Raw genomic sequence first — 23,266 nt, 5'->3', positions numbered from 1 at the left:
TGACATGTAAAAATTGAACTAATATCGTGCGAAAAAGATGGAGAACCAATAGGCGTCGAATGTTCTTTTATATTAGATAAAGAGAAGGTCATCAGTAGCGTGTACTTTTTTGTTATCAATATTCTAATTCGTCGTTAATTATTGATGTTTACAGCTGTGAGTCTTTTAATTGAAAATTTGTTTTTGGAATGAAGGTTTTGATGTATATAGAAAAGTTAGGTTATGTAAAATTGATTGTTTCTGAATAAATTATCCCAAATCACTAAGAATCGGACTAAACACGTAACAAATTAAATAATCGCAGGCTATGTAAAATTCGTACAACATTTTTTCAACTTTAAATCATAATTTTCTTTCTTTATCTATTTTTTAGTAACTTTTCAGGTATCTTAAAGGAAAATAAAATTCAATTTCATCCTGTAAAAAATGTATTATCACTTTATATATACATGAATAAATATATTGGAATTATTACATAAAGTCATATAACATATAAATAATTCAATATAAAATGAGTACCAGTAGATAGACAAATTTTTTTGAATTAAAGTAGTACCTGATTATACTTATATTCACAAAAAAAATTAAACACATCCCTTTGTTAACGAGTCGCTAATGTTAATAGAACAAGATGAACGTTTCAAAATCCACTATAAATTTCAATTTGTCGTTTTTGTTTCATAATTGTTTTATAATAAAGATTATTTGTGCTACAACCTAGATAAATTGAATTTACTACAATTTAGTTCAAAAATAAAATCCCTTTTTAACGAGCCGCCATTGATAAACATCGAAACATTTTAATAAGAATAGAGTGAGAGAGGTATAGAAAGATTGACAACAATTGCAAACTATGTTTTAGTTTTTTTATTTGCATTTCTTTATTTTTATTTTTAAATTAAAATTCGTTTTTTATCTGATTTAAAAAATTAAAAAAAAAATTATAGATACCATAATTTTGATGTAACCCTAAGTTAATTACAACAACAATGCGTTTTAAAATGAGTAGACAAAGAGAGGGAAATCAAACAAATATAGAATAACTTATGTATTAATCTAGTCGGCTGTTAACTGACAGTTAATTCAGAAGAACGCGTTGGATTGTGTCGTGTCTGTCGTGAATAATTTTAAATTTTTATAAATTTAGTGTGGAGAAACTAATAATTAAATGTAAACAAATTGAAATAAGGAAATAAGTGAAAGTTTTTAATGACTTTTGTGTGTAAAAGTGCAGTGGTATCTATAAAACACAATCATTTATCTAGGAGTCCAGGTATGTGTAAACTTTTTATGTTGGGCTCACATAACCTATAAAATATTAGCTCGTCTAACAATAAGGAAGTATTCAATAAGCTAGATGGCAATTTTGGGTATAAATAATCTGTCTTGAAATATAAATCATGTAAATATAGGTTATATTTGAACATATATTTCAAAAACAATTTTATTTGAAAATAAAATTCAACTGATATAAAATATTTGAATATAACAGGTAGATTCAATAATTTTATCGAAAATTATTTAAATAACTATTATTAGTTTAATCAAAACATTACTTTTCGTTTTAAATTTATTATAATTGGTTCGAATATTTATCGAAATTGAACATAAAATCACATACACCATCACAGAGAAAAATCAAAAAGTATTATTAGAAAAAAATTTCTATCACAATTGAATAAATGACTACAGGGATTCTGCCTTTTAGGTCCGGACAATATCATTTCGGTACGAATTGTTAATTTTGGTAATTTTAAAATATCAAATAATACTTTGTACAAATATATTTCTTCTCAATGTAATCATTTTACATGTAATCCAATTATTTTCAAACCCGGACTATTCTAAATTCTACTAAGTTCTCATTTTGAGCATAAAAAATTACCAAAATATACCTTTTTCAATATTATATCATAAAACTAAATAATAAAGTATAAGATCACCAATTCCACACAATACTTAAGAGTATATACTAAAACAGTGATTGAAAAAATAATTATTTATGGATTTTTTTTTGATTTTAAAGAAAAAATATAAATTAAACGTTTAATTTGACTAGGTTATTCAAAATTTAGAAAAAAATTGTATATATACATTTTTATACAAAAGAATCTTTAATTACCCCTCAAAAGTGAGGACAGGTCTGTTGTGTCCTCTCGTCTCCCTGTCGGTTTTACGGGCGTTTTCCCTATTTTGACTTTTTTTTTAGTTAGGTAACATAAATTAAGAAATTATAATATCGGTAGGGATATAAAGTATCTAATTCTCTTGAATCACGTCCGTTTTGTAGTGGACGTAGCGGGCAACTGTTTAAATCGAGAGTGAGGATGGCTGGTACTCCTGCCGCCTTCATTTGTGTCAAGATTACCTGGGAGACGCCTCGCGATAGTTTGGATCGGATATAACAGATGAGATATTCTTAGAAGATATTTGGCACCGTGGTATTGCTATTTAATTAATTTTATTTATATTGATTGACATTTTTGATTTTCTTAAGATATTTGTGTAAAAACTTTGATGGCTTATTGAAGAAAAACTAAATCCATTTCGAATCGATACAAATTTTAAATTAATATAAATGAACAATGGATTCGGTCATAATAATAAGTCGAATATGTAATATCCAAGCTCGATACTAGGCTTTAGTCAAAATTGGTTACTAAAATACCATAAAAATGATATTAATTAGATAATATCGATTGATAAGATTCAATTTTTGTGATCACTTTAGCACTTTATATAATGAAAATAATTGATAAATCTCATTTATTCTTCCCTAAATAAATAATAATCAGATATTTATTTATCGAAAAAAATTAGATTCAACAGAATCAATATGTACAGGGGTTGGTTCAAAATCATTATTATCTGTTTAAGGTATACAGGACTACTTTATATGTATTAAAAAATGAAGTTATGTTCTAAGTTCGTTGATTCTGCTCCTGGGATCATTTTCACACGTTTATTTATCAAAAAAAAAATTGAATTGATATATTTAATATGTACAGGGGTTGGTTCAAAATCATTTTTGTCTGTTTGGGGTATTCAGTACTAGTTTGAATCTTAAAAAATTGAAGTTATATTCTAAGCTCGTTGATTCTGCGGATCGTTGTCACACGTTTATTTATCGAAAAAAATTAGATTTGACAGATTCAATATGTACAGGGGTTGGTTCAAAGTCATTATTACCTGTTTGGGGTATTCGGTACTACTTTGAATCTTAAAAAATTGAAGCTAAATTCTAAGGTCGTTGATTCTGCCCCTTGGATCGTTTTCTTCTTTTAATTCAAAAATATTTTAGAAACAAATTTTGATCATACCCTTGATCGTTTCGTCTCTGTATGTTAACATCGGATGTTGGGGCGATATCGTGAAAATTCCTTAACATCATCTCTTCTAATGTTAGTAATTTTTTTCAATGTTACTTTAATCGAGTGAGAAGTACAAATAACTTGCACTGTTGCCAAACTTTTTTGCATTTGTGTAAGAATTTCTCATCAGCTATGAAATTTAGACAAATTACGTTCGATTTTCAATAATTTGAAGATTTAGTTCAAAATTTGATGGGTATTCATCCTTAAATCAATACAAATATAGGTTTATATATAAAATTATATGGTAAATAATGTTGATTGGTACAAAAAGAACCATTTTAATATAATTTCGAAGACGATGCTTCGTTTCAATTGCACCTAAAATGTTTTTTTAAAAATAGTCTCTTCATTATCATTCATTTCATAAATTTTAATAAACAGAATCATGAAATTTTGCACAATATCTTATTTCTTCGAAAAGAAAAAAACTACACTGAAAAAAATATATTTTTTCAAATTTGAAATTCGTTATGCTTATATTATAAAGTCAAATTAAATTTGATTTACAATTTTTTTTGTATTTTATGATTGATTCTATTTATTATCATTCTTGTGACTTTTTCGTCGAAGGTGTAAACTATATTATATCTACGACTATTTCTATACTGTTTTTTTTTTAAATTTTGCCATTGCTATGATTGAAAATGACCCAGACTATTCCTTCTTAAAACTAGTGATGTGTTTTTTATAAGGTACGGATTAAACAAATGGTATGATAATAAAAATGTACCATACATACAAACTCATTTAAATTGTAAATATACACGTCAAATCTGAAGTTATTCAAAAAAAAAATTTGTACCAAATTAAACGGCGCAAATTTTGTGAATAACTTTAGCTCTTGTTATTATGTGCAATATAAATGAGTCGGACTGTATACATCTTATGTAGTGCAAATTGATTATTTGTACAAAATACTGCAACAGTATTTTCATGATAGATAATTTAATTTAAAAATTAAAATAGATATTCCAGTAAATTTTTGATTTTTTCTTTATTTTTCATAAAAATAAATATTTTTGATAATATTTTATGGAAAGTTAAAAAAAATCGATAAGTGCTGTTTCCGATTGAATCATTTGTACAAACAGTGATCCCAACTTGAGTATTTTTTTCCTAGTCCTAAAGAAAAGTTGTTAAATTAGATTTTAACAGAAATAAATTGTAAAAAAATATAACAGTTTGAAAATAATTTGATAAAAGACCCTTATGAGTTGAAATTTGTAGTATTTATTATGATGATATTTACGACTAAATAGTTCCAAAATGGTTTAATAGTCAATTTCAAATTTAGGGCATTTTATTGTTAAATTTAGGGGATTTTCAAATAGATTTGGGGAAACATTTTCTATCGGTTGGCTTCACTGTCTGCAGTAGTTCCTACATTATCAACATTATTTTAATACTGAATCTTTCCATTATGGTTTCTGTTAAAAATTTATCTATTTTGTAAAAAAGTAACAAAACAATAGTAGGAATAATATTTAAAGGAAATCGATCAGTTTTATGAGTATTTTTTAAGAATAATAATCAATTTAACTTGCCATATTAATAAAAATAATAAAAAAATAATTCAAACGAAATATTATAGCAAAGATATTAAAAATTAATTATAAAAAACAATGTATATAAGACAGATATGGCAAATAATTGAAAATAGATTTGAGCAGCATTGAAACACTGTTTAGCTGCAAAAATTGTGATATTTTAGATTTTGGAATGTGTAAAATCTCAAGTAGGGTTAATTGAGTATCTACCATTAATTGGCCCCATAGTATACCGGGAGTTTTCAAAATTGATTTACCCATTGGGTGGTATGCAATTTTCTTGGATAAATACATGGTTTGCTGGGATTGTTTTTAGATTAAAACTGTTAGAACATCAACGTCCATTTCTTATCGTGCTACAGGGGCATACTAGACGAATCAGTCCTTGTTTACTGAATTTCAATAATATAATGTTTATGTTAACGAAATGCAACTCTTTGATTTGCATAATTAAAAATTCGAAATGCATGATTATAATTTCTATTTTTGAGTATTTTTAACTAATTTGGAAAACTGATCGTTCTACGATAAATATTTTTGGTAAAAATTCTGAAAAAAAAAATACAAAATTGAGTATCTATTTTACTTTTCGCTGTTTTTGGGCAAATCTCACGATCTATTTATAATACTTGACTGTATTTGAAATAAAAAAAAATGTAAATCTACCGATTTTGCATCAACTTGATCCGAAGCATAAAATACGCCACTATCCTGAGGAAAATGAAGAGTCCTCCTAATACCCCGACGTCGATGAGATAACTTTCCATATCGCCGCTCATCGACATTTGTTCTAAAAATTTCTTGGGATATTTGAAATGACAGTAATCAATGTTACACGCCAATTTCGGCCTATCCAAACCATATATTGCTATCATACAAGCTTCGAAACCATACTTGAGGTAACTCAAATACGGTAACCACCTCAAATAGAAAGGAATGTCGTTTAAATTCGAGAAGAATCCCGAAAAAAGTACCATGGGGATGGTGGAAATCGGTCCGAGGAATACTCCACCCTGTAGGGAAAGAAAATTGTGTTATGGTGGAAATATTTCGATTTAAAATTCAATATTTTCATTTTTTTTGTGGTAGTTACCTCGATATTGAAAGCAGCACCAATAAGTAATCCAAAACTTTGTGATACCAACGCTATCAGTACCGTCACTAACAGTATCATACCGAATCTAGTGGCATCTAAAGGTTGAGATGTGATGAAGTAGACGCCTATAATGTAGCACAAGGTCATTACAATCTGAAAAATAAAAATTTTGACATATATAACTATGAAACAACCTTGTATATACGTCCATATGTCAATAAAATAAGGTACCCAAGAAGCTACTGACGCTAGGAACGCTGTTAGTACCCTCCCCACTCCCTTGGATCACTACTAGACGATCCCTTTCTTCAAAACCTGCTACCGATAGTCTACGAAGACCTTCCTGAAAATTATCTTGCCCCGCTTGACAATTTCTCCATCGCCGTTCTGCAGAGGAAATTTTTTCCTATATCAGGGCAAAATCTAAAACGTCCTCTTTCCAAAAAATATAGTATAGTTTAAAAAAAATATAAACTCACCTGAAACGGTATGTCGGCCAAAGTTTTCGCCATGTAATAGGCTTTCAGGGAATACCAATAATTCAGGTGTTCCCTAATAGTTACAGACATCTCTAGCGGAACTAAAAACAATTATTATTCACTGGAAAATCGTCATTTATAAAATAGATTTTAGGGGTTAAAATTTGTGTACTTACAAGTTAAAATAGTCGGCATCATGGCTGTGTACATCATAAACATGACGCAGAAGAATAAACACCCTGCGTTACTAGTAACTTTAGCAGCGTCTTGTCCTATGTCGTAATAGATTAGGCCTATGAGACACCCTATCACAAAATGAGACACTATTCTCATTCTAGTCAGAGTTTTGTCCATTAAAATCATGTACATACTCCTTTTGAGCAAAATTGTAAATTGTTGAAGACCAGTCGTCGAAAAACCTACAAAAATCCATAGGAAAATGCTTAAGGCTGAGTGGTTATAGAGGCGCATCCGCCGTAATATGTTATTTTCGATTAATTTCATCCTGTATTTTGGAGGAAATATTTGAGGGTTGTAAATGTAAAAATTTTGATAAACAATTATGTATTTTCGTATTTTTGGCGTAAGGGATAGTTTCATACTATTAAAATCAGAAAGCACAATCTTTAAATAACTAAAATTTATCTAAATATAAATAATATTTAGGGGTAAATCTGAGAGACCTCTAGACGTTAAAAATAGTATTATTTTCAAAATTAGGTACAAAAATAAAATGTTGAATAATTAGATTTCCTCTTAAGGTTACATGGTGAGAAAGGCGCATCCGCCATAATGTTATTTACGATTAAACTTTAGTTGTTTCATCTTGTATATTGGAGGGAATATTTCACGGTTGTAAATGTAAAAATTTTGGTAAACAATTATGTATTTTCGTATTTTTAGCGTTAAGGGTGGTTTCATCGTATTAAAGTCAGAAAAACAATCTTTAAATAACTAAAATTTATCTAAATATAAATAATATTTAGCGGTAAATCTGGTAATCTGAGAGACATTAAAAATTGTATTATTTTCAAAAATAGATTCAAAAATGAACCTGTAAATAATTAGATTTCTTCTTAAGGTTACGTGGTGAGAAAGGCGCATTCACCATACGTATAAATTCATTTAGTTACTATATTTGGGGTCGGAAACTGGACGAATTGATGTTTTTTTTTAGGAATTTCATTCAACCAATCAAGTACTTAAGGTTACGTGGTAAAAGTAGAAAGGCGCATCCACATTCGTGAAAATTATTAGAAATCTGGAAACGTAAAAAAATCCAATCAACCAAATACTTAAGGTTACGTGGTTTAAGAGGCGCATCCACCATACGTAGAAATTATTAGAAATTTTTTTTTTCATTATTTGAAGGTTGGAAACGTGAAAAATTTCATTTAATAATAATTAAGGTTACGTGGTTGAAGAGTGCGTCCACCATACGTAGAAATTATTGAAAATCATTTTTTTTTCGATTTTTAAATATTGGAAACGTGAAAAATTTCATTTTATTAAATACTTAAGGTTACGTGGTTGAAGAGGCGCATCCACCATACGTAGATATGATTAAAAATCCGTTTTTTTTTCAGTATTTGATGGTTGAAAACGTGAAAAATTTCATTTAATTAAATACTTGAGGTTACGTGGTTGAAGAGGCGCGTCCACCACAGGTATAAATTATAAATACTCGACTTCTTTCGATATTTGGAGGTTGGAAATGAAAAAAAATCGTTTAACCAAATACTTAAGGTAACGTGGATAAAGAGGCGCATCCACCATATATAGAAATGATATTTTTCGATATTTGATTATGGGAAACGTGAAAAAATACAAAATATCCAAATAAAAAACATCATTTAGGAATCTGAGAGGTGAATCAACATAAAAATAGAATATATTTTACCATTTTTTTCCGAAGGCGATAGATTCTCGGACGAATCTAAAAGCGATGTGGTGCAAGTTACGGGCGTTGTGGGAGTTGCGGATTTGGCGGAACCATTTGGCACAGTAATCACATCTCCTGTGGTATTTTTGCAATGTCCAATATCTTTGACGATATCGTTGGATACGGTTTTACTATTTCTGTGATCGGGCGTTGCGAATTGATTACATCTACCGGCGTTTACGGCTATAACTAATTTTTGTACGTAATCACCGTGTTCCCCGCACGCCACTTCCATAACTACAAACGAAAATAATAAAAAATCCACACTGTATATAGTAATATTATTATTGATTACCGTAATCGGCTGGGTTGTGGTAACCGGGGCAGTTGAGACCCATGCTGGATAGAAATGGTACTAGTCCTATTACGGGTCCTCTATAAATGCATTGTCCTTCGGCTAACATGTAGAGGTGATCGAACATTTCGAAGAGTCTAGCGGATGGTTGGTGGATGGTACAGATGATTGTCCTCCCCCCTCCGGCGAGCGATTTTAGTAAACAGAGACATTGAAAACAGGAAGAACTATCCAAACCGCTGGTGGGTTCATCGAAAAACATAACTGGTGGATTATTAACCAATTCAAGACCGATCGATAGTCTTTTTCTTTGACCGCCGGATAGATTTGAAGAGGTGATGTCGAGGCAACTCTGCAGTCCTAAATTTTCCAGTATTTCATTGACGACGACTTTTTTTTCTGATAGAGTCACGGTTTTACCCAATTTGAGATTGGCGGATACCATCATGGCTTCTTTAACTGTTAGGTGAGGTGATAAGCAATCGTCTTGCATTATGTAACAAGACATTTTTCTGAATCTCCTCAAATTTCTCACTTTACCGTTAATTTTCACTTGACCGCTGAGATTTGAAGTCCTGGAAAAGGATTAAATGCAAGAATTCGTTTTAGTTCGACTCGATTTTCCGCGGAAATGGTGTCCATCAGAAGTTAGTAGGCATATAAGAGGGAAAGAGATGAGAATAGCTTGGGACACCCTGATTCAAAATTAACAAAATATCTTTTGATACCCGATAAGATTCCAGTTAGTATTCGTAGATTGTTCTGACTTAGGTCAGAAGATCTTCCCTGGTCATAATTTCCCAGGAGAGTCTTTGCCTGTCACATCCACTGTAAATAAACTCCCTTAATAAAACGATAAACCGTCCACATCTGACTGACCGATGCCTGACCCAGAAAATTCCAAATAACCTTCTCAATATCCAAATAGCACACAATTAAATCAATTCTTCCCGATATACCTGATTTGGGAAAACTCAAAACCTTCTACCCACTCTTCCATACTTATACGAATCCAGGCGAGGCGTTTGGAATCGTAGAGAAATTCTTTCTGTCTCGAGGTCGCGAAGCGATCAGATCTCGAAAACCAAGACCTCAGCGAAGCTGCGCCGTTTCCAGAGATTTGGCTCGCCCGACCACAGAAGAATTCAGGTTCCATGAAGGGCTTATCAGCTATTTAAACTTCCTTCACTCCTGTGCATCCTGGAATAATTGGTTTGGGAGATTCTTAATCGTGTTTCAAACATATTCGATAGGGATCAAATCTGGGTTTCGTGCAGTCCATATAATAGTACTGATTTCAACATATCTTAGTACCTAGTGGTACCTACTATGTACAGGCGCAAAAACGCGATACTATCCCTTCGATTTCGGCGATAATCCCTTCCAGCGCGCATCCCCTTGAGGTCTGAGTTGTTGGGGGCCAGATCGGGAAAATACGGTGGACGATGGAGTCATGTTTCATCTATCGACGTATTGAAGATTGAGCAGCTCCAGAAACTTGATATCTTTAGGGTCGCGGTTATGTCAATCAGCTTCACTTTTTTGATGTTTTCGCATCCTTCAAGCTTGACAAACCACTTTTCAAGTCCGATTAATCTTTATCGAACAAAGCATTGATTTCAATAGTATTTGTTTTGCCAAAAATTCCTTTTTACCCAATTTTGAAAACCAAATGTTATAATTCACAAACTGAGAGTATGTCAAAATGATAGTGGCGCCATAGTCCTGGAGATATTAACGAACTAATATGATATTTTTCCAATAGACAAATTTGGCAAATTAACTTTTTCTTTGCTTATAATTCATTAAAAAAGTCAGTCCTTCATCAGAATCTACGATAAATAAGTACCATATACGAGTGATTCACGATAATTAGGTTAATTATAGTAATTGCAAAAGTTTTCGAGTAGAAACTCAGCCGAAATTGAAAAAAATCTGTTGTAGAATTGAATTTTTTTGGTGGTTATTTCAAAAGGTTTTAAAAAGAGCATTATATACGGGTTGTCCCACGACGAGTTAAAACTATCTGTATATGACGAAATACTTATAGTAAAATCATGAAAATTTCTACGTTTGAGTTTTCGGATACGATCTTTTTAACTGAAATATTTTCAAAGATGGCCGGTTCTACTAGAACCTGTAACTTTGTTATTTTAAATAGAACACCCTGTATATTAATACATTTTTGTAATCTACGTAAAATTTTAGTATACTTTTGTCTAAAAACTTTTTTTTCGAAAAATGCATGCTTTTTTGTAAAAAAATTTGACCGTTGCAGACCCTTTTACATTATTTTTTTACGAGGATACCCTTAAAGATATGAAAATGGTTTTCATTCGGTTGCTTTTAGCAAGATCAAACGTATTTAAATCTATAATGAGAATTTTTTTATTTTATACAGGGTGTGTATAAAAAGTGTTCAAAGTTTAACTTGATAAATATCAAATTTCTTAATTTTTTTCAATAGAACCACCCGGTTTTTTCTATTTTATTGCATTTGGGAGAGAAAAATAAGGCAAATTCATGTATACTTTTCTATACCTAAACCTTACCGTTATCCAGATATTAAATGTTTTCTGTAAATTTTTAGAGGTGTGATCGTCGTGAGACACCCTGTATATGTACATAAGGAACCGGTATTGTTAGTGAATGGTAGGTTCACGATGAGGTTAGTTTAGGTTTTTGCACTATACAAATCGCGAAAATATCGAAATATAACTTTGTCATAAACCTCGTATATACCAAAATTATTAAAAATAAATATTTACTTACTTGTAACCGGCCAAAATGTTCATCAATGTGCTTTTACCGGCTCCCGAAGGTCCCATGATTCCCGTCAATTCGCCAGATTTGCATTTTCCGCTGATGCATTTCAAAATCGTCTTGTACCCCCTTTTTCTACCCTCCGATACCGAATAGGATAAATCGTTGAAGGTAATATCGACCGGAGGTCTTTTCGGTAAATGCGTTAACGATATCATCGGTCTTTTGTGATTACTGGGACTGCTATTCGGTACTTTTCTCAACGCGCCCCCGCTGTTGATGGTTATCGACGACGAGCCGTTGTATAAGTTAGTCTGAGAGCCACTGGAATACGAATAAAAACACATACGTTAGCGAGGAATTTAATTCGAGGTTATTATTACTATTTGTTCGTTAATAAAGTGACCTTTTCGACAGGGGCCAATTGAGATAAGTGCCGGTGATTACTCTCGAGAAAAATATACAATATCATCCGAATTCATTTATTATTGGGTCTCATCAGTATAATACACCTATACTTCTTTCACAGCTTCAACAGACTCAAATCTTGTTCTTTTTCGTACAGATTTGATCTTAAGAAAGATGTAGAAGTCGCATGGTGCACGATCCGGCGAGTTAGGTGGATGGTCTAACACTGGGATGTTGTATATGCGAGTTTCTTTAAAATGTTTAAATCGAACACGACAATCCGTTGCTTTTTTTACGCCAAAACAAAAAAAAAACAGTTCCTATATACACGAAGGCAACCGTTATACTGATTTGTCATCAGATACGGTGGACATCGCGTTCGGAAAAGTAGGCTCAGGGTTTCGTTACTTAATAGCCACACCTTGTATAATAGAATTAAAGAAAATGGCCACGTGTTACGATTTTATTTTACATTGGAAAAACCACATACAGAACAGTTTCGTTGAATAATTATTCAAAAAATTATTTTCTTTTATGTGGTTCAAATCTTCCCTATTCAAAACTAGCATTATGGTTAGATTCCATCGACCTTGGTACCTTTCACCATACTAGCCGTTAACGACTCACAAATTCTCGGAAAAAAATAATAAATGGAAATTGAAAAACTTAATATAAGATTTATACAGGGTCTGTTCTGAAAGTAGTTGGATTTTTATTCGTGAAAATAGTAAAAACGGTTAGAATTTTTCGTAATACCACCCTTCCGGATCTAAAAATTTCTGCTAAAAAGTTTTCCAGTTTTCCGGAAATTTTCTGGAATTCTATCTAGTTGACTATACAGTGTGTTCCACGATGAGTTAAAACTATCTGTATATGGCAAAATAGTTATTGTAAAATCATGAAAATTTCTACGTTTGGGTTTTAGGATACGATATTTTTAAATAAAATATTTTAAAAGATGACCGACTTCCTGTTCTACCGGAAGTCGACTGTAGCTTTGTTATTTTAAATAAAACACCCTGTATATTAATACATTTTTGTAATCTACGTAAAATTTTAGTATACTTTTGCTTAAAAACTTTTTTCGAGAAATGTGTCCTTTTTGAGTTATGAATTTTTTTGTAAATAATTTAACCCTTTTAAATTATTTTTTTACGGGGATACCCTTAAAGATATGAAAATGGTTTTTGTTCGGTTTTTTTAGCAATGTCAGATGTATTTGAATCTATGTTGAAAAATTTTTCATTTTATACAGAGTGTGTATAAAAAGTGTTCAAAGTTCAACTTCATAAATATCAAATTTCATGATTTTTTTAAATAGAACCACCCGGTTTTTTCCATTTTAGTGCATTCATGGGTAAAAACTAAGGCAAATTCATGTTTACTCCTATAAACCTTAGCGTTATACAGATATTAAATGTTTTCTGTAGATTTTTAGATGTTAAAATTTTCACGATTTTACCATAACTGTTTTGCCATATACGGATAGTTTCAACACGTCGTGGGACACCCTGTATAGTTAACTGGACAGGTTTCCAGAAAATTTAGGGTTTCTGGGATACGAATTTAAAGTTTGACTATTTTTGATCTTTGCTGCATCTTTTTCCAAAGACTAATTTGTTGGATAGAAATTGGTAGAATAAGGAAAATTTTAATAGGAGGAGGGTTTTTTGGAGTGGGCCCTGATATAGGAATTGCTCCTCTGCAGGCAACCAGAGTCAGAAAATAGCTTAAAAACGGAATTTGTCTCAATAAAATACTTGTTTTAGCATATTATACTCAGCCAGCAACAACTAACAAATCTACTAATTAAATTTTTTGTTATTTTTTATAATAACTTACTAAATAATCATGATTTATACACTACCGATCGCAATTCAGTCGTTCAACCACTAAACGCATTCGACTACTGATTCGATATTCAAGTGCAATAGATTCCAGATTAATTTCAAGTATTAATTGTTTTTAACAACATTGTATGAGCAAATGTGTAAAGTTCAATTATCCGAATATATTATATTATTACGTATCTTTCCGGTCAGATGTTGAAATAAAAAAAAAATTATTTGCTTACCTTAAAACAGAGGCGTTATTTAGAGATTCAATTTCCTTGTACAAAGGCGAACAAGTCGCTTTGGTGTAAGCGACAGCTTGATTCGTGTCATCTTGATCCAAAGATAAATTTATTTTTATACATTTTGAATCATCCGCCATTTTCTTACGTTTGGTCATAAGTTCTTCAGGCTGCGCCACCCTTATCAACCAACAAAAACCTATAACAAAAAATTTTTTTTTTACGTTTAGGAAGTTAACTAACAAATTTTCTCTTGGGAAGTATTTGAAAGCGACTATCTCGAAACCATTAGCCTTAGCTTTATAATGAATGTTCTATGTCGTAGAAATCATAATTTATTTGAAATCTGTATTTAGTGTTTTCGCCCCTGGTCCTAATAACAGCTTCCAATCCCTTTTTCGTGGATCTAATAAGTTTATTTACTTGATCTTGTTCGATGCTATCCCATTTTTTAGTTAACGCCGTTTAGAAATCCGATTTCTAGACTGTTGCAAGCTTTTTAGCCCGAACTTTTCTGTTAAGTAGCGGAAATTGCAATATACTGTAAATATTACCTTACGGAACCTGTAGTATGATGAATTTTTCGCCGAAGAAACGACGTGATCCCCTAAAATTTCTTCTATGTATCGGTTCGCACTTAATCTCCCCGTTCCACCGCCACAAACCTCCTCCAAAAGCCACATTTTCTTTTATGCAACACTGCGTGCATCTTTCTCCAGGTCTTCTGAACAATGAGACCAAGCAGGTCTCCAATTAACCTGTTCTCTGGCAAATCCTGGGCTGGGGTTAAACAAACCTCCTCCAAAAGACACAGTTTCTTTTATGAAACACTGCGTGCATCTTTCTCCAGGTCTTCTGAACAATGAGACCAAGCAGGTCTCCAATTAACCTGTTCTCTGGCAAATCCTGGGCTGGGGTTAAACAAACCTCCTCCAAAAGACACAGTTTCTTTTATGAAACACTGCGTGCATCTTTCTCCAGGTCTTCTGAACAATGAGACCAAGCAGGTCTCCAATTAACCTGTTCTCTGGCAAATCCTGGGCTGGGGTTAAACAAACCTCCTCCAAAAGCCACATTTTATTTTATGCAACACTGCGTGCATCTTTCTCCAGGTCTTCTGAACAATGAGACCAAGCAGGTCTCCAATTAACCTGTTCTCTGGCAAATCCTGGGCTGGGGTTAAACAAACCTCCTCCAAAAGACACAGTTTCTTTTATGAAACACTGCGTGCATCTTTCTCCAGGTCTTCTGAACAATGAGACCAAGCAGGTCTCCAATTAACCTGTTCTCTGGCGAATCCTGGGCTGGGGTTAAATTCGGGCCAGTAGCCCTGTAGGTTTCTGACCGTCCCGACACCAACAGCCACAATTCACGTTTTTCTGAACACTTGAACAACGGTAGCCGCCTTAAGTCTTCTTTTAAGTTTCCAGCAACTCCTTGCATTTCTCTAAGTTCTTGGCGGACTTGAATACCGGAGATTTTGATTTCTCAGCGATGAGCTGACAATAAATCGCTCATCTCTGACTGACTCTTGTCGAGCCCACCGGCCATTTTACTATTTCGTTGTTTGCCAGGTACTTGCGATTCCAGGGGTCGAGTTTTTTGCTCCCTAGTGTATAATTTTATCATAAAATTTCGCATTTGCTTGGTGGAAAGCGACAAATGAAAAGATGACGGTAGAGGCACAGAATTCCGGAAAATTGTTTTTTAATGGTTCCAAAAATTCGCTGGATTGAGTGCGAAGACTTGAATAATTTTTTTTTTTTTTTCAAAAATAACACTTTTTTTGATAAACTAACCGTCATCGTATACTATAAAATTATTATGAGATTTTTAATACATTTAAACCTAATCAAATAATTTACGATATAAAATAATTTTTTTGTAATCCATCTCGATTCCAAATTATTACAATGTTGGAATATTGGAATAAATAATCGTTAGATACCTTAATTTTGGGATTAAGTACTCGAGAAAACATTATTACGATAATAAATGATTTATTTTGAAATAGTAGAATAAAAACTTTTGAAAATCCATGCGGAATCTCTCAAATTTAATTTTCGAAATAGAAAATTTCTAATTACTTTGAGTCTAAATAGATTTCAAGTTTCAGCTTAGATCCATTTTATTATGCGAGAGTTGAGATCCTTGATAATGACATTTTCAGTGATGAACGTACTCAGAATGTTTCGTCGTGCGATGATTTTCGACGTGGATTAAACCAAAATTTGACAATCGTTCAAAAAAATTTCGATTGGTGCTAAGAAATGATGAAAAGATTCAATGACGGTAGTTTAAAAATCACCGAGCTCATACACATCATTTCAAACAAAAACGTTTGTGAATAGTCAAAACATCGAATTTGATGGGTCTTCCGCCTTCCGCAGACAAAAATAAATCGCGAGTTCAACGTTTTTCTAGACCCGAAGAAGCGGTTGGTGTTTCCAAATCATATGTTTTGGAGGTACCTTATTCGGAATGGGAAAAATGCTTCGACAATTGGTTCAAACGCATGTAAAAGTGTTTTTGTTTGTCGAAAATTAAGTAGCAACCCTCTTAATAGACCACTCAGTCAAGTTTTTTCGAAAAATGTCGTCCTGTTATGAAATTTTTGATCAAAAAAGGATTAACAACAACACAAATCAAAAATAGATCGGAGGCTGTTTAAGGCGACTTGTGTCAACAATTAATAATTGGTCTAAGTTGTTTAATTGTTGACGAGAATCGTTAGAAGATGATCCATGTCCTGTGACGACGACTATTCCAATAAATTGCTGGCATTTCCAAAACAAGGATTCTACATGAGGACCAAGAGAGTATAATCTGGAAAGGAGTTCTTGCGCAAAACAGGCCACCCTGATTTGCTTTCTAAGTCTTCTGTACACGAATGTGGGTTTACACAGAGGTTGAGTACCTACCATATAGACCTGATCTGACTCCGTAAGACTATTTTTTTCGCGAAGCTGTAGGCCGAGTTGTAGGTGGCATATATTCTGAATTTTTGTCGCTTATGTAGCTGTTCTGGAATGGGCTTTGTCACTAATCAAAATTCTTTAAATAATACTTCGAACAATCAACAAAAAAAAATCATTATTAGTCATAAGAAAAATTTTTTGAAATTTTTTTACGAGTGTTCATATTTTCAATTGTTTTAAACAACGTATTGACAGAATAAAATTCTGAATCATGAATATGAAATTAATTTCGCCAACAATTGATTATCGCATGTTTTCAATTTCTGGTCACGTTTGTTTGTTATCCGAAGGTGAAATATTCGCCTCACTAATATGAATCATATCAATAATTATGAAACAAATCATAAAAACCAAACAAAAGATAAGAGAAACGATTGAGAAGTAAGTGGAAAAGATCAGAGAAACGGATGTGTGACCTGGTGCATTGTCTTGATGAAAAAACTCGTATTGCAAAAAGTAATTCTTCGCCGTAGATCAACGCCATGACCTTGCCTGCAGATGGAACGGTCTTTGGACGGACCCTGTTGCCTTTCATCCAAAAATTCGTGAATTTCTGTGAACTACGACCAAACGCTCGATGGAAACGTCTTCACGACGCTGCGATGCTGGTTTTAGCGGGTCGTTTAAACTCTGCCACCAAATATTTTACTGTTGATAGGATCAGTTCCACTTAGAAAAGAATCTAGTTCAGCTTGTACATTGGTTTGGCTACATTGTACGGTTTATGGAAAGTTTGAAACGATACGTAGAACAAGCCTAACCCAACCTAGCTTAAACTAAATTTGAAAAAGACTTAAAGAAAAGTCGAAACGTCAAATTTTATCTTTCTTCCAAAAATTATTGAAAAAACTAATTTTAAAACAGAACAGAACATTTAGATGCATTAATTTTGAATTTATAGACATTTTTCGGTTTTTTCGTGCTCAGATTACTTTTTTTAAAAAAATTATTGTATTTATGGTTAGAGTACATTCTAATGATGAAAAAAATCACTGCCCCCAAGTGCTTAAACAATTTTATATTCCACATTTAGAGTCCCAAATCCCACCCCAACTTTCATAACAAACCCCACTACCTACACTGTTCGATAAGTAAATACAGAGTACAAAACTGATCTTATATACAAAAAAAATCTGCAATTTTGAAAAATCATTCAAAGTTCAGTACCACGTACAAATCATGTATCAATGAATTGCTGTATATATTCCGATGAGGTAGCTGATTAATTTCATATCTAGTTTGTTAGACTAATGTAGCGACATAAAATTGTTTATACCCTGTAAATTAATACAGATATCCTTGGAATTGTCGTATATGCAAGAATAGCTTTTAGATAAATACGTTCGACATTCTTTAATGAGTTTTATCTTGTTTTGTTTTGTCGACATACCATCGATAATCTACACCCACCATTAATTTATTTAAGAAAAAAAATTACAACGATTGCAAATTCACTTAAAGATAATATATTAATGCCCAATCAAGTTTTTATGAGCCCGAGAAAATAATAATTGACTAGTAATAGTTAATCGTAGTTTGTTTATTGAATGTCTAGTTGAATTTTCTTAAAATCCATCTGAGTTTTATTTTCATGGTTGCAAGCTGAATTTTGAAAATCTTCTCGCTCATTTCAACCCACCTCTTGACAAGGGTCTTTGGCGGTTTAAAACACTGAAGATAAACGTATTGTATTGATCAGTAAACGTGAACAACGACTCTTGGGCTCAGAAATACCAGATCGGATCAATGAATCTGAGGATCTTCTACAGTGTAAAGGAGATTGAGAGAAACTGGTCATTTTGGATGGGTAGCAGGGAAGAAGACGTCAAAATAAAATTGAGAGGTTGCAGTGGGCTAAATAACAAAAAATCGGAGGTATGAAAAGTGAAAAAGATCGAGGAGTTTAAGTTTTGGGGTTTTGGGGTCTAATACTGGTAAAAATTGAAGGAATTTTGAAGGAAGAAGACTATAAAAATATTAGAGGACGTTTTGGCTGGCATGACAACGATCCCAAGCATTCCTAGAGAATTTGAAAGAATTGGAAAGGAAGAATTCACTGAAAGTGACGATTTGGGCGTCACAGTCGCCCGAGCTCAACCCAATTGATTTGTGGGACAAATTTAACAGGAAAGTCACAAATCAGTGCTCTATTTTCACTTCACATTTTTGGATTATTTTGAAAAACGAATGGAACCACATGGACGACGATTATTTTTCGAAAATATTACAGGAAATGCCAAAATTGTAGAACAAAATTCATATATTACGTTATTCGAAATATAAATATCAAAATCGAAAAATCGTTTTGTTTTTATTTGTGTGTATCAAGCGAGCTACGGGGTGAGCAAAAACTTTTAACCAGTAGTGTATATATAAAATCAGTTAATACGACTGCTATCTCGTATTTTCAAAATTTCAACTTCTTTAGACACATTTTCTCAATATTTCCATAAAATATCAATTTTATTTGGTTATTTCCACTTTATTTGCCGCATAAATAGAAAAATCGAGGATTGAAAAAATTTTTTAAAACTTTGATAACTACATTTTTTTACCCCTATAAAATTGGCTGGCTCGAGTCAAAAAAGTGGACTAAAAATTTATTTTGGGTTCGCGAATCAAAAATAGTTTTTGAAATATTCAAAAAAAAGTTGTTCCAACAGAGCCCGCTCAAAAATATTCGTAAAAATATTTATCGTAAACGAAAAAATGTGAAAACTTTCGAGTGTCGTAAGCTTCGATCGGTGTGGATTTCGTAACTTCCCTGGACTATCATTATGTACAATCCGATTTTATAAATTTCAAACCGCAATAACTTTTTTTTCAATAGTTTTTTTGGAACACGTGTTGAGAATTAAATATTTGTTGAAAGTTTTAAAATTCCCAGTTCTCCGTCTATTTATTTATTTTACTTTTTAAAGTACAGAATCAAAAGGATTTTTGAAAAAAAAAACGGCATCTCGCTAATTATTTAGATAAGTAATCAAAACCTGAGACTGAATGTTTTTTCCTAATCATATAAAACGCGAAATAGTTATTATTTTATTGCTTTTCAAAGAATCCTAATGTAAATATTTTGATTACATACCTGGTCTAACGAACTTCTATATCTGTGACTACGTTAACGAAAAATATTTGTATAAAACTTAACTGAAATATGTGAGTAAATTCTACAATTATTTTAAAGAAAAATTATTTGTTATACAATTTTCTTCAAGTTTAAAACTTGCAAAACTTGGAGGGTTTTCAAGTCCAAAATTTTACCTTCATTTCTTCAGATATCTTCTTAGTCTTTTACTTTAATGTCTAATTATACGAAAATTCCTATGATATGGCAACGCTGAAGTGATTATGTCAAATCTGACATTGACATCTTGAAGTTTGACATTTTTAATGGTGATGGTGCGATGATTTTCGACGTGGATTAAACAGTGATGAAGCACCATCTCTAGCAACAGTGTTTGGCTGGTTTTCGGACTTAATCGTGGTCGCACAGGATGAAGTTCGTCCAAAATCGGCTGTGTGCCAGAAAACATCGATGCTGTGCGTAAACTGATATTGATATCACGTTTTGAAGGTACCTCAATCTCAAAACTTAAATAGCAACTCTCGTATTCTTAATAATTTAATTATATTGGTCACATTTCGTAAAACAATGGTAATTTATTAATTTCTTCAAAATGTAAATTGTCTCTCGATAATTATATAATTTGTCTAAATTATTAACCATAAAATGGCTGATGTAAATAAATAATTCAGTTTAAGTTACTATCTTCAAAACTCATTAGAATATTTGATCACCATAATAATTAATAATTAATTCTAGGTTTTTTTTTGAGACACAAGGACATTGTATTTTTATCTAATATAGGTAGTTACATCGTAAATTTATGCAAATACATAAAATTTATTCTAATTTTGTTGAAAATATATAAGAAAATAAAAAAATTAAAAAAAAAAGTGAGAGTGAGAATATATATAAAATATATATATATATATATATATATATAAATTAGCCCCTTCGTAAATAAAACAATGAAAACCAAACAAAATTCCACAGGGAGTTAATTGAAAACTAAAAAGAATCTCTAGTCCTCAATACGAGGTCTGTCTAAAAAATTTCCGACCTTAACCTGAACGTCACGAGAATTTCAGCCATTTTGATACTTTGTGTGACATTTCAAGTTTTTATGTTGATCGTTACTGCTAACATGCGAGTATTTTTGCAACAAGATGAAACCGCAAATATGTTTGTGAAGCAATTATTAGACATTGGAAATGGAAAATACAAAGGAGAGGATGTCTTGATCCCGCGTATTCCGACGGATTTTAAACGTTTACAATTTCCGGTACGTCTGGCATTTGCGATGACCATAAATAAATCGCAAGGCCATTCGTTGGAAGTTAACGGAATCAACCTGAAGTTTCCCCGTCGTGAGCTCACATTAGTGGGACTGAAACAAAACGATCCAACCCGCCAAAAAGCATGGATGTTGCTGCCCCAGCAGCGGTTTCAAATTTCAATCCCACCAACATGAAACGGCTAAAACAAAGAATTAATTAACCGTCCTTCGTATTTATCAGATCTGGCCCCTAGCGATTTTATCTTATTTCCTAATCTTAGAGTTTAACTATCAGAAGGAAGATTTTCATAAGTAAACGCTTATTTTGAGTATTAAGACTATTACTTCGGAAAAACTTTTATTCGTATAATCCTGAAAGTGCTTTACTGATTTTTTTATCAATTAATTTACGATTTATTATAAATAAATCTAAATAAATTATAACCAGAAGCAATTATTTTTCAATATATGTACGGACAATTTCATAACATCTTGTCGTCCTTGATTTTCGGTCAAACCTTCTACGTTTTATTTTCAAATAAATATCGAATAACAAAATAAGATTTAATTTTAATTTATGCTATTTCGAATAATTCTACGAAATCGAGAAAAAAACGTATTATTAAGGTCTCCGTAGTGTAGTAGTTGGAGTACGAGGCTCACATGCGGTAGGTCCCAGGTTCAAATCGCGCTAATGCCATTTTTTGTTTATCTACTTATGGAGTAATAATTATTTTTAGTTGGCGAAAAGTTATAATCTTGATTAAAGTATTAATAAACATATTTTATACGGAAAAATACCATTAAAATTCTGTATTTTGATTAAATATTCGATATTAGAAAAAATATTGTATGCAATTCGTGTGTAAAGCCCTTTTTTCATCTCATGTGTTCGTCGACAATTTTCATATTCGTCGAAAAAACACGACTTTACATATTTGTTACATAAATAACTATTTAATTATAATTTTTTAGTTTAAATTCGTTGAAGGTGTAGCATATTAATTTCTTATTCTCTGGTAATTTATTTTAAACTAAAATATATTTTTTTCTATTTGCCCTTGTGACAGTTACATTCTTCCATTTCCCTAACATCTATTCTTAGCGACATATAAATATTTAATAAATTTTATTATCGATTATAGAACCAATTTTCTACCATAAATTTCCAGACAATTAAATTAATTATTGCAAAAAGAAATTTATTACGATATTTCACTAAAAATGACTAATAATATAATTTATATTAATGTATACGAACAATGTAATACTGTTTAACACATTTATGTTAGTTTTAAAACAATAATTCTAATCAGAATCAAAGTTCGACTGCATTTAATACAAAAAAAAAACACTCTTCCTTAACAAACCAAACAAAAACGATGACTCACGAATCACTCTTCACGTACCAAACATCCCGATTGTTTAAATCCAATCAAAAATCTTTAACGAACATGTTGATAGGTATAATGACAATTATTAAAAATAAAAAAAATAGAAAGCCGTCATACGTAATACGATAATTACCCGGAAAAACTACGAAAGGTTAATTTTGACTTGTACTCACCATTTACACCGATAATACACTTAATAACACTTTCTTCCAGATCTTAATTATTAATATCATCGATCTATAAAGTTCTAATTTACTTAATAAACAACATCTTTTAGTTTTCAGTATTCGTCAGCTGTTCCGCTTATACCAACACAAAGGTTTTGGTGTACTGATCTAATAGTGTGTATTCTAGGCTATGGAGTTGAATGCGACTGTGTTTAATCGACGTTGCCGGATCATCTAACTTGAACGAAAAATGTTGCCTCTTTGTCTGAATCAGTCGATCTTTGTACCACTGCAGATTTCATATTATCATTGTTCGAAATTATGAAATATTTTATTTAAAATAAGTGTCTTTAATAGTAAAATGATTCGCATTATCTAATCATTTAAATAATTAGAAATAAGCAGA

The 23,266-nt window shown here is 31.8% G+C and overlaps 1 protein-coding gene and 1 long non-coding RNA gene across 3 annotated transcripts in view; one reads left to right on the top strand and one right to left on the bottom strand.

The window, feature by feature from the left end:
* Nucleotides 1-410: 410 nt before the first annotated feature.
* LOC130895924 (ATP-binding cassette sub-family G member 4) lies at nt 411-23,073 on the bottom strand. Of its 2 annotated transcripts, XM_057803569.1 has the most exons (9): nt 22,867-23,073; nt 13,979-14,177; nt 11,506-11,820; nt 8,734-9,308; nt 8,397-8,675; nt 6,673-6,915; nt 6,497-6,597; nt 6,015-6,170; nt 411-5,934 (listed from the first exon to the last, which is right to left on the bottom strand). In XM_057803569.1, exons 2-9 carry the CDS (start codon nt 14,134-14,136, stop codon nt 5,584-5,586), a joined length of 2,178 nt encoding a protein of 725 aa, XP_057659552.1. In that variant the 5' UTR covers nt 14,137-14,177; nt 22,867-23,073; the 3' UTR covers nt 411-5,583. The 2 variants fall into 2 exon arrangements, with proteins under 2 accessions (XP_057659552.1, XP_057659553.1); XM_057803570.1 differs by lacking the exons at nt 13,979-14,177; nt 22,867-23,073 and adding an exon at nt 13,747-13,828.
* The window catches only part of LOC130895927 (uncharacterized), a 49,720-nt gene continuing 27,471 nt past the window's right edge, over nt 1,018-23,266 (top strand). Inside the window, exon 1 of the long non-coding RNA XR_009059502.1 lies at nt 1,018-1,273. This is a non-coding gene — a long non-coding RNA (uncharacterized LOC130895927). The remainder of the gene's footprint in view (nt 1,274-23,266) is intronic.

The sequence above is a fragment of the Diorhabda carinulata genome, chromosome 6 (assembly GCF_026250575.1).
Source record: "Diorhabda carinulata isolate Delta chromosome 6, icDioCari1.1, whole genome shotgun sequence".
Taxonomy (NCBI): Eukaryota; Metazoa; Arthropoda; class Insecta; order Coleoptera; family Chrysomelidae; genus Diorhabda; species Diorhabda carinulata.
The sequence above is the reverse complement of the archived record's forward strand: the minus strand, read 5'-3'. Positions and strand labels throughout refer to the sequence as shown.

Coding starts and splice junctions, on each gene's coding strand:
- LOC130895924 (XM_057803569.1), bottom strand. CDS start 14,136: ATGACCAAACGTAAGAAAATGGCGGATGATTCAAAATGTATAAAAATA. Junction 9,309..11,505: donor AACATTTTGGCCGGTTACAA/GTAAGTAAATAT, acceptor ATCCTTTTCCAG/GACTTCAAATCTCAGCGGTC. Junction 6,171..6,496: donor TGGCCGACATACCGTTTCAG/GTGAGTTTATAT, acceptor TTTATTTTTCAG/ATTGTAATGACCTTGTGCTA.